Source organism: Triticum dicoccoides, chromosome 4A (genome assembly GCF_002162155.2).
Source record: "Triticum dicoccoides isolate Atlit2015 ecotype Zavitan chromosome 4A, WEW_v2.0, whole genome shotgun sequence".
Classification (NCBI taxonomy): domain Eukaryota; kingdom Viridiplantae; phylum Streptophyta; class Magnoliopsida; order Poales; family Poaceae; genus Triticum; species Triticum dicoccoides.
This window is the reverse complement of record NC_041386.1, coordinates 429594904-429607810: the sequence shown is the minus strand read 5'-3', so window position 1 is coordinate 429607810 and position 12907 is coordinate 429594904. Positions and strand designations below refer to the sequence as shown.

General features: G+C 45.3%; 1 protein-coding gene across 1 annotated transcript in view; it reads right to left on the bottom strand.

Moving 5' to 3' along the window:
- Positions 1 to 2772: 2772 nt before the first annotated feature.
- LOC119283535 overlaps positions 2773 to 12907 on the bottom strand; it is a 97086-nt gene continuing 86951 nt past the window's right edge. The window contains exons 3-4 of the mRNA XM_037563037.1: positions 6653 to 6666; positions 2773 to 3670 (exon numbers count right to left, since the gene is read on the bottom strand). Coding sequence (XP_037418934.1) covers positions 2773 to 3670; positions 6653 to 6666 — 912 coding nt within the window. The remainder of the gene's footprint in view (positions 3671 to 6652; positions 6667 to 12907) is intronic.

The following is a 12907-nucleotide window of genomic DNA, read 5'->3' as shown; positions in this document are numbered from 1 at the left end:
GGCGAGGGTGGGGAGTGGAAATAGGAAAACTTTGAGGGTGTGGACTCCATATATCGCTAGGGGATTAGGGGCGACTAAAAATGGGAGCTTTTTCTTTTCAAGACTATTTCTGGCTTTTGCAGCTCGTTTCCCTCGTTTGGGAAAACAAGAGTAGAAAGAAAAAAAAATCATGAATCAATCAAAATGTGTTGTGCATTTCACAATGCCGGAATAAAGATTTTGGGAAAATGTGTGGACTTAAACGAACAAAGATTGGTAGACGGGAACTCCAAACTAACTCGAGCGAAACTTCAGGGTGTGTTCTGTATATTACCGAGATTTGGCTAGGTGTATACTGACTGGATTCTCATTAATTTGGACGCACAACTGTGTCCCGTGTCTCAAATGATATTTGTCATCGATCTTTTCGGAATATATGCAATGTTGGTTGTGTATCTTTGTATTAATAGAAGAAAATAATGTGGTACCCCGAAAACGATTACGTGACATAAACAAGTCATGCACGGAAAGAGCACAATGAAGAAAGAAAAAACACAATTAAGTGAGGCCTCGCTTAGCTAAGCATGGTCTAGCATTTGCCATTTGGTCACCTGTGGTTTGTTAGCACCAATGGATCTTCCCATCAAAAATAAAAATACCAATGAATCTTTGCTACGAGTTGTGCCTAATTTGTTTACTTCGTTTGGATTGAGAAGGGGAACGTGGCAATTTTCTTTCCAAGCTGCCAATCAGTTGTAGTAAGACTTTGGTCAAATGAAGTCCAATTAATGTAGTTTATTGTTTGGAAGAAAATTAAGGAGTAGCTCCGGTTGCCGCAAAGAAAAAAAGGAGTAGCTCCGGTTGCAAAAGACCAGGTCAGCATAGTTCATGCCGGCCTCTCATTGTATATACAGACAAACAAAATGAAATTACCCTACATCGTCCAAACCTCGAAGCATCATGCTAGTTCTATATTAGAATGTTGGGAGATTTTCTCGTTCGTACGATGATTGGATTGTCTCTTGTGTTGAACCTCTTTTTTTTTTCTAAAAAGAAGGATAACCCTCGGCCTCTGCATCAATCGATGCATGCGGCCATATTATTAAATAAAAACGTTCTTTTTCGCTTGTGTTGAACCTAGCCCCCGGCTTCTTGTGCTGAACCTAGCTGTCAAAGAGTTATTATTCGTTCTTTTTCGCTTGTGTTTGTTAGTTTCCTTTGTCTTATGGCCTCTAAGCCACCACAGGAGGTGAAGAGAACCCAAGGATGCACGTTGAAATGCAATTACAGTTTCTACGATGCTAGATTTGTGTGTCTTTGACTACGGTGTCACAACGATAAAAGCGGTGTCTCACATCAAAGTCACACGGCTATTAGTTTTACGAACAACATTGCAAACACTAGAAAGCATGTGGTGTTTGGTCCCACTAATTGATGATCTCAAATCCTTTGGATTTTCGCCCTCTGCTTAGGCCCTTCTCGGCGGCAATGATGGTGTCGAATGAGTTTTGGCAAGTGGTTCTCTCGTTTCAATTTTTGGGCTCCCGATCTTCTTCATTGACAATATTGCGATGAATCAGTTGTTTCACGAATGTCATGCAAAAGGGTCTGTCCCAAGTAGAGGTTTGTTTAGTGATATCAGGTTCTCACCTATTAATATGGCTAGCTCAAGTGTTTATTCAATAACTTTGAGGTTACTGTAGGATGTTTCGTATTTTTCCGGACTTTCACCTGAGCCATGGTGGGAAGTCAAGATGTAAAAGGTAAAACTAGAGACGGCGACTTCAAAAACCATAATGTGACTTTAAGTTCTACCATGGATTTTTGGTGTTTGCCTTTGCTTTGATTAGTTTGATTTGATATACCGTTTTAACCATCAGTAAATTTTGCTTTTTTACTTAGAAAAACCAACATGAATCTCCGAGCAAAATCAAATGACATAAGAGTTACGAAATTTTGTTAATTTTGTAAAATTAAATCCGTTGAAGTATATGATTTCCTACATAGTGAAACTATCTCAAATAACTGTCTTTTGTTTAGTAATTTGCATCACTATCGAACATCTATCAAAATTCCGACGAAATCCATGTCCTTTTCTATTCCTTGTTTTCTTTGAGCAAACATTCCTTGGACTGGGCCGGTTTTAAGTCGACGAAGACACTCGCCACCATGGGCAGAGCAACACACATAATAGAGCATCATTTCAAAACCACAATTTGTGAAATTAGATCTAAAATGCAAAATGAAATTGAAACGTAAAAAATACAGTGTTTGATTCAAAGTAGACATAACAAATACTTCAAATGATTTGAAATAAACATAACATAAAAATTAAATATGCACTTAAACACAGACATCAAACATAAAGCAAAAAGCACGAAGATCAAACATAGAGCATCACTCCCGACTGCCCGGTGCAACGGGGCGGCAACGATCGGTGCCTCCTTCCTCCCCCCATGAGGCCGCTGCGGACGAGTCACTTCCCTTCGGATCGCCTAGGCCGGGGCGACGACACTGACCGTGAGTGGACGAGGTCAGGGCGGTCAGAGGCATGGGGGCGCGGAGCAGGTGGCAAAAACAGGATTTGTTAAATCTGAGTCGACTGAAACTTAAATAAGCCTTAGCTGATGTTATATTCGTGGAATCTTATGTGAAAATTCATGCAAATTTTTTATTAGCATTTTTTTACATGCCATATCAATTGACTTAAATTTGAAGTCTCGTCAACTGAGACCTAGGCACGTAAAACCGTCCGTGAGTCTAGCAAGTAGAGGTTTTGTGCTTCCTTGGTGTTTACCGCTGCTGAACCGCGCAAGCACCGTGGGATGACTCCTGGACGGCCACGGCATCCCTGAACTTGGCGTAGATGTCTCCCTTGTAGAAGCTCCAGGTCCTCCACACCAGCAGCAGCGACACGAGCGCGCTGCCCACGGTGACGGCCGTTACGATGAGGAACGACTCTCTGAAGCAACGCACGCCCATGCACGTCCTGCTCTCGCCGTTCCCGCGCTGCCTCGCCGCCTCCGCGTCGTAGAGCCGCCCGGCGACGCACACGTTGAGCACGTAGGCGCCCACGGGGCTGGCCGCGGCCCCCAGGTTGTAGAGCGTGGCGTAGTACCTCAGCCCGAACACCTCGGAGATGATGGCGTAGATGAGCGGCCACTGCGCGCCGAAGCAGAAGCCCACGATGATGGAGGCGGCGTAGAGCGACCGCGGCACGGCGAGCGCGATGAGTAGGTGGCCGGCGCAGGAGAGGAGGAGCACCAGCGTGAGCGCCAGCGGCCGCGGGACGCCGTGCCGCGCCAGCAGGGCCTCGGACGCGAACCCGGCCGTCACCCGCCCGGCGTAGTTCCAGACGCTGACGAGGGAGACCAAGGTGTTGATGCTCTGCGCCGGGTACCCCAGCGACTGCCCGATCTGCCCTATGTTGTCGATCGCCGTCAGCGTCCCGCCCACGCCGCAGATGGTGGCCAGGAACAGCACCAGCATGTCCACGCTCACCAGCGCCTGAGGGATGGAGTAGTCCTCCCCGTGCGCCGGCGGGTTGAACATGTGCTTCAAGCCAGAGCCGAGGCAAGAAGAAGACGACGGCGGCGGATGCTCTGCCACTTGCACGACTTCAGCGGTTAGCTTCTCCACGGTCACCCATGTCGATGTCCGGGGCTCCGGCGGAGGCTCTTGCTGGAGCTCTCTTTTCTCGAGCCAGTAGTAGTATGTTAGGTACACACTAGTTCTTCTCCTCTCAACTATGGTGATCTGAATCAGGTAGCAGTACAACTGGGGAAGGAGATGAGAAGGGGATTAGGATTACAGAGAGATACACACACACGCCGCCGCCGCCGCCTGATCCTAGTCGGGATGCCCGCTCTCTACCTGCCTTATATCCTTCTGCAACCTGGTCTCCTGAGCTGAACATGTAGGAGATCCATTGGGGTCCAGTAAACTTGTGGCAAGGCCTCCTCTCCCTTCTGGGCCGGCTCGGTACCGTGGCTTCTCTCGGCCCAGGTGTAGCTGGGACGCTAACACCCCCTCCTTCTTCAGATACGACTTGACCCCAAGTTGGTGTTGGGTTTCGTAGTAATTTCAAAAAAATTCCTACGCACACGCAAGATCATGATGATGCATAGCAACGAGAGGGGAGAGTGTTGTCTACGTACCCTTGTAGACCGCAACGGAAGCGTTGACGCAACGTAGAGGAAGTAGTCGTACGTCTTCCGATCCGACCGATCCAAGCACCGTTACTCCGGCACCTCCGAGTTCTTGGCACACGTACAGCTCGATGACGCTCCCCGGGCTCCGATCCAGCAAAGCTTCGGGGATGAGTTTCGTCAGCACAACGGTGTGGTGACGATGATGATGTTCTACCGACGCAGGGCTTCGCCTAAGCACTACTACGATATGACCGAGGTGGAATATGGTGGAAGGGGGCACCGCACACGGCTAAGGAACGATCACGAAGATCAACTTCTGTGTCCTAGGGTGCCCCCTTGCCTCCGTATATAAAGAATCCAAGGGGGGGTGCGGCCGGCCTAGAGGAGGCGCGCAGGAGGAGTCCTACTCCTACCGGGAGTAGGACTCCCCTCCCGTTCCTTGTCCAACTAGGAGAGGTGGAGGGAGAGAAGGAAAGGGGGGGGGGCGCCGCCCCTCCCTCCTTGTCCAATTCGGACTAGGGGGAGAGGGGGCGCCCGGCCTGCCCTGGCAGCCCCTTCCTCTTCTCCACATTAGGCCCATAAGGCCCATTAACCCCCGGGGGGTTCCGGTAACCCTCCGGTGCTCTGGTTTTATCCGAAACTTCCCCGGAACTCTTCCGGTGTCCGAATATAGTCATCCAATATATCAATCTTTATGTCTCGACCATTTCGAGACTCCTCGTCATGTCCGTGATCACATCTGGGACTCCGAACTAACTTCGGTACATCAAAATGCATAAACTCATAATAACTGTCATCGTAACGTTAAGCGTGCGGACCCTACGGTTCGAGAACAATGTAGACATGACTGAGACAAATCTCCGGTCAATAACCAATAGCGGGACCTGTATGCCCATATTGGCTCCTACATATTCTACGAAGATCTTTATCGGTCAGACCGCATAACAACATACGTTGTTCCCTTTGTCATCGGTATGTTACTTGCCCGGGATTCGATCGTCGGTATCCAATACCTAGTTCAATCTCGTTACCGGCAAGTCTCTTTACTCGTTCCGTAATACATTATCTAACAACTAACTTATTAGTTGTAATGCTTGCAAGGCTTATGTGATGTGCATTACCGAGAGGGCCTAGAGATACCTCTCCGACAATCGGAGTGACAAAACCTAATCTCGAAATACGCCAACCCAACATTTACCTTTGGAGACACCTGTAGTACTCCTTTATAATCACCCAGTTACGTTGTGACGTTTGGTAGCACCCAAAGTGTTCCTCCGGTAAACGGGAGTTGCATAATCTCATAGTTATAGGATCATGTATAAGTCATGAAGAAAGCAATAGCAACATACTAAATGATCGGGTGCTAAACTAATGGAATGGGTCATGTCAATCAGATCATTCACTTAATGATGTGATCCCGTTAATCAAATAAAAACTCCTTGTTTATGGTTAGGAAACATAACCATCTTTGATTAATGAGCTAGTCAAGTAGAGGCATACTAGTGACACTTTGTTTGTCTATGTATTCACACATGTATTATGTTTCCGGTTAATACAATTCTAGCATGAATAATAAACATTTATCATGATATAAGGAAATAAATAATAACTTTATTATTGCCTCTAGCGCATATTTCCTTCAGTCTCCCACTTGCACTAGAGTCAATAATCTAGATTACACAGTAATGATTCTAACATCCATGGAGTCTTGGTGCTGATCATGTTTTGCTCGTGGAAGAGGCTTAGTCAATGGGTCTGCTACATTCAGATCCGTATGTATCTTGCAAATCTCTATGTCTCCCACCTGGACTAGATCCCGGATGGAATTGAAGCGTCTTTTGATGTGCTTGGTTCTCTTGTGAAATCTGAATTCCTTTGCCAAGGCAATTGCACCAGTATTATCACAAAAGATTTTCATTGGACCCGATGCACTAGGTATGACACCTAGATCGGATATGAACTCCTTCATCCAGACTCCTTCATTTGCTGCTTTCGAAGCAGCTATGTACTCTGCTTCACATGTAGATCCCGCTACAATGCTTTGTTTAGAACTGCACCAACTAACAGCTCCACCGTTTAATGTAAACACGTATCCGGTTTGCAATTTAGAATCGTCCGGATCAGTGTCAAAGCTTGCATCAACGTAACCTTTTACGATGAGCTCTTTGTCACCTCCATATACGAGAAACATATCCTTAGTCCTTTTCAGGTACTTCAGGATGTTCTTGACCGCTGTCCAGTGATCCATTCCTGGATTACTTTGGTACCTCCCTGCTAGACTTATAGCAAGGCACACATCAGGTCTGGTACACAACATTGCATACATGATAGAGCCTATGGCTGAAGCATAGGGAACATCTTTCATATTCTCTCTATCTTCTGCAGTGGTCGGGCATTGAGTCTTACTCAACTTCACACCTTGTAACACAGGCAAGAACCCTTTCTTTGCTTGATCCATTTTGAACTTCTTCAGAACTTTGTCAAGGTATGTGCTTTGTGAAAGTCCAATTAAACGTCTTGACCTATCTCTATAGATCTTTAATGCCTAATATGTAAGCAGCTTCACCGAGGTCTTTCATTGAAAAACTCTTATTCAAGTATCCCTTTATGCTATCCAGAAATTCTACATCATTTCCAATTAGTAATATGTCATCCACATATAATATCAGAAATGCTACAGAGCTCCCACTCACATTCTTGTAAATACAGGCTTCTCCAAAAGTCTGTATAAAACCAAATGCTTTGATCACACTATCAAAACGTTTATTCCAACTCTGAGAGGCTTGCACCAGTCCATAAATGGATCGCTGGAGCTTGCACACTTTGTTAGCTCCCTTTGGATCGACAAAACCTTCTGGTTGCATCATATACAACTCTTCTTCCAGAAATCCATTCAGGAATGCAGTTTTGACATCCATCTGCCAAATTTCATAATCATAAAATGCGGCAATTGCTAACACGATTCGGACAGACTTAAGAATCGCTACGGGTGAGAAGGTCTCATCGTAGTCAATCCCTTGAACTTGCCGAAAACCTTTTGCGACAAGTCGAGCTTTGTAGACAGTAATATTACCGTCAGCATCAGTCTTCTTCTTGAAGATCCATTTATTCTAAATTGCTTGCCGATCATCGGGCAAGTCAACCAAAGTCCATACTTTGTTCTCATACATGGATCCCATCTCAGATTTCATGGCTTCAAGCCACTTTGCAGAATCTAGGCTCACCATTGCTTCTTCATAGTTCATAGGTTCATCATGATCTAGCAGCATGACTTCCAGAACGGGATTACCGTACCACTCTGGCGCGGATCTTACTCTGGTTGATCTACGAGGTTCAGTAGTATCTTGTTCTGAAGTTTCATGATCATTATCATTAGCTTCCTCACTAACTGGTGTAGGTGTCACAGAAACAATTTTTTGTGATGTACTACTTTCCAATAAGGGAGCAGGTACAGTTACCTTGTCAAGTTCTACTTTCCTCCCACTCACTTCTTTCGAGAGAAACTCCTTCTCCAGAAAGTTTCCGAATTTGGCAACAAAAGTCTTGCCTTCGGATCTGTGATAGAAGGTGTATCCAATAGTCTCCTTTGGATATCCTATGAAGACACATTTCTCCGATTTGGGTTCGAGCTTATCAGGTTGAAGCTTTTTCACATAAGCATCGCAGCCCCAAACTTTCAGAAACGACAACTTTGGTTTCTTGCCAAACCACAGTTCATAAGGCGTCGTCTCAATGGTTTTTGATGGTGCCCTATTTAATATGAATGCGGCCGTCTCTAGAGCGTATCCCCAAAACGATAGCGGTAAATCAGTAAGAGACATCATAGATCGCACCATATCCAGTAAAGTACGATTACGACATTCGGACACACCATTACGCTGTGGTGTTCCGGATGGCATGAGTTGCGAAACTATTCCACAATTTTTCAAATGTACACCAAACTCGTAACTCAAATTCTCCTCCACGATCAGATCGTAGAAACTTTATTTTCTTGTTACGATGATTTTCAACTTCACTCTGAAATTCCTTGAACTTTTGAAACGTTTCAGACTTATGTTTGATTAAGTAGATATACCCATATCTGCTTAAATCATCTGTGAAGGTGAGAAAATAACGATATCCGCCATGAGCCTCAATATTCATCGGACCACATACATCTGTATGTATAATTTCCAACAAATTTGTTGCTCTCCCCATAGTACCGGAGAACGGCGTTTTAGTCATCTTGCCCATGAGGCACGGTTCGCAAGTACCAAGTGATTCATAATCGAGTGGTTCCAAAAGTCCATCAGTATGGAGTTTCTTCACACGCTTTACACCGATATGACCTAAACGGCAGTGCCACAAATAAGTTGCACTATCATTATCAACTCTACATCTTTTGGCTTCAACATTACGAATATGTGTATTACTACTATCGAGATTTAACAAAAATAGACCACTCTTCAAGGGTGCATGACCATAAAAGATATTACTCATATTAATAGAACAACCATTATTCTCCGATTTAAATAAATAACCGTCTCGCATCAAACAAGATCCAGAAATAATGTGCATGCTCAACGCTGGCACCAAATAACAATTATTTAGGTCTAATATTAATCCCGAAGGTAGATGTAGAGATAGCGTGCCGACTTCGATCACATCGACTTTGGAACCATTTCCCACGCGCATCGTCACCTCGTCCTTAGCCAATCTTCGCTTAATCCGTAGTCCCTGTTTCGAGTTGCAAATATTAGCAACAGAACCAGTATCAAATACCCAGGTGCTACTGTGAGCATTAGTAAGGTACACATCAATAACATGTATATCACATATACCTTTGTTCACCTTGCCATCCTTCTTATCCGCCAAATACTTGGGGCAGTTCCGCTTCCAGTGACCAGTCTGCTTGCAATAGAAGCACTCAGTTTCAGGCTTAGGTCCAGGTTTGGGTTTCTTCCCTTGAGTAGCAACTTGCTTGCCGTTCTTTTTGAAGTTCCCCTTCTTCTTCCCTTTGCCCTTTTTCTTGAAACTAGTGGTCTTATTGACCATCAACACTTGATGCTCCTTCTTGATTTCTACCTCCGCAACTTTCAGCATCGCGAAGAGCTCGGGAATAGTCTTATTCATCCCTTGCATATTATATTTCATCACGAAGCTCTTGTAGCTTGGTGGCAGTGATTGGAGAATTCTGTCAATGACGCAGTCATCTGGAAGATTAACTCCCAACTGAATCAAGTGATTATTATACCCAGACATTTTGAGTATATGCTCACTGACAGAACTGTTCTCCTCCATCTTGCAGCTATAGAACTTATTGGAGACTTCGTATCTCTCAATCCGGGCATTTGCTTGAAATATTAACTTCAACTCCTGGAACATCTCATATGCTCCATGACGTTCAAAACGTCATTGAAGTCCTGATTCTAAGCCGTAAAGCATGGCACACTGAACTATCGAGTAGTCATCAGCTTTGCTCTGCCAGACGTTCATAACATCCGGCGTTGCTCCTGCAGCAGGCCTGGCATCCAGCGGTGCTTCCAGGACATAATTCTTCTATGCAGCAATGAGGATAATCCTCAAGTTACGGACCCAGTCCGTGTAATTGCTACCATCATCTTTCAACTTTGCTTTCTCAAGGAACGCATTAAAATTCGAACAACAGCACGAGCCATCTATCTACAATCAAACATAAACAAGCAAGATACTACTCAGGTACTAAGTTTCATGATAAATTTAAGTTCAGTTAATTTACTTAAAGAACTCCCACTTAGATAGACATCTCTCTAATCCTCTAAGTGATTACGTCATCCAAATCAACTAAAGCATGTCCGATCATCACGTGAGATGGAGTAGTTTCATTGGTGAACATCTTTATGTTGATCATATCTACTATATGATTCACGCTCGACCTTTCGGTCTCCGTGTTCCGAGGCCATATCTGTATATGCTTGGCTCGTCAAGTTTAACCTGAGTATTCCGCGTGTGCAACTATTTTGCACCCGTTGTATTTGAACGTAGAACCTATCACACCCGATCATCACGTGGTGTCTCAGCATGAAGAACTTTCGCAATGGTGCATACTCAGGGAGAACACTACTTGATAATTTAGTGAGAGATCATCTTATAATGCTACCGTCAATCAAAGCAAGATAAGATGCATAAAAGATAAACATCACATGCAATCAATATAAGTGATATGATATGGCCAGCATCATCTTGTGCTTGTGATCTCCATCTCTGAAGCACCGTCGTGATCACCATCGTCACCGGCGTGACACCTTGATCTCCATCGTGGCGTCATTGTCGTCTCGCCAAGCTTGTGCTTCCACGACTATCGCTACCGTTTAGTGATAAAGTAAAGCATTATAGCGCGATTGCATTGCATACAATAAAGCGACAACCATATGGCTCCTGCCAGTTGCCGATAACTCGGTTACAAAACATGATCATCTCATACAATAAAAATCAGCATCATGTCTTGACCATATCACATCACAACATGCCCTGCAAAAACAAGTTAGACGTCCTCTACTTTGTTGTTGCAAGTTTTACGTGGCTGCTACGGGCTTAAGAAAGAACCAATCTTACCTACGCATCAAAACCACAACGATAGTTTGTCAAGTTGGTGCTGTTTTAACCTTCGCAAGGACCGCGCGTAGCCACAATCAGTTAAACTAAAGTTGGAGAAACTGTCACCCACAAGCCACCTCTGTGCAAAGCACGTCGGGAGAACCGGTCTCGCGTAAGCGTACGCGTAATGTCAGTCTGGGCCACTTCATCCAACAATACCACCGAACCAAAGTATGACATGCTGGTAAGCAGTATGACTTATATCGCCCACAACTCACTTGTGTTCTACTCGTGCATATAACATCAACATATAAAACCTAGGCTCGGATGCCACTGTTGGGTTTCGTAGTAATTTCAAAAAAATTTCTACGCACACGCAAGATCATGATGATGCATAGCAACAAGAGGGGAGAGTGTTGTCTACGTACCCTTGTAGACTGCAACGGAAGCGTTGACGCAACGTAGAGGAAGTAGTCGTACGTCTTCCGATCTGACCGATCCAAGCACCGTTACTCCGGCACCTCCGAGTTCTTGGCACACGTACAGCTCGATGACGCTCCCCGGGCTCCGATCCAGCAAAGCTTCGGGGATGAGTTTCGTCAGCACAACGGCGTAGTGACGATGATGATGTTCTACCAAAGCAGGGCTTCGCCTAAGCACTACTACGATATGACCGAGGTGGAATATGGTGGAAGGGGGCACCGCACACGGCTAAGGAACGATCACGAAGATCAACTTCTGTGTCCTAGGGTGCCCCCTTGCCTCCGTATATAAAGGATCCAAGGGGGGGTGCGGCCGGCCTAGAGGAGGCGCGCAGGAGGAGTCCTACTCCTACCGGGAGTAGGACTCCCCTCCCGTTCCTTGTCCAACTAGGAGAGGTGGAGGGAGAGAAGGAAAGGGGGGGCGCCGCCCCTCCCTCCTTGTCCAATTCGGACTAGGGGGAGAGGGGGCGCGCGGCCTGCCCTGGCAGCCCCTTCCTCTTCTCCACATTAGGCCCATAAGGCCCATTAACCCCCCGGGGGGTTCCGGTAACCCCCCGGGGGGTTCCGGTAACCCCCGGTGCTCCGGCTTTATCCGAAACTTCCCCGGAACCCTTCCGGTGTCCGAATATAGTCATCCAATATATCAATCTTTATGTCTCGACCATTTCGAGACTCCTCGTCATGTCCATGATCACATCCAGGACTCCAAACTAACTTCGGTACATCAAAATGCATAAACTCATAATAACTGTCATCGTAACGTTAAGCGTGCGGACCCTACGGTTCGAGAACAATGTAGACATGACTGAGACAAATCCCCGGTCAATAACCAATAGCGGGACCTGGATGCCCATATTGGCTCCTACATATTCTACGAAGATCTTTATCGGTCAGACCGCATAACAACATACATTGTTCCCTTTGTCATCGGTATGTTACTTGCCCGAGATTCGATCGTCGGTATCCAATACCTAGTTCAATCTCGTTACCGGCAAGTCTCTTTACTCGTTCCGTAATACATCATCTCACAACTAACTTATTAGTTGTAATGCTTGCAAGGCTTATGTGATGTGCATTACCGAGAGGGCCCAGAGATACCTCTCCGACAATCGGAGTGAAAAAACCTAATCTCGAAATACGCCAACCCAACATGTACCTTTGGAGACACCTGTAGTACTCCTTTATAATCACCCAGTTACGTTGTGACGTTTGGTAGCACCCAAAGTGTTCCTCCGGTAAACGGGAGTTGCATAATCTCATAGTTATAGGAACATGTATAAGTCATGAAGAAAGCAATAGCAGCATACTAAACGATCGGGTGCTAAGCTAATGGAATGGGTCATGTCAATCAGATCATTCACTTAATGATGTGATCCCGTTAATCATATAACAACTCCTTGTTTATGGTTAGGAAACATAACCATCTTTGATTAATGAGCTAGTCAAGTGGAGGCATACTAGTGACACTTTGTTTGTCTATGTATTCACACATGTATTATGTTTTCGGTTAATACAATTCTAGCATGAATAATAAACATTTATCATGATATAAGGAAATAAATAATAACTTTATTATTGCCTCTAGGGCATATTTCCTTCAGTTGGTGCAGTAGGAAAACGTTGCCGGATGTCTTCGAGATCTTCCCAAGTATCTGGAGTAGCTTGATTGTCTTGCCAGTGCACGAGGCCCTGCTCGCGCATCTTGTGGGAGCCGCGACACCACTGTTTGTCCAGTATCTT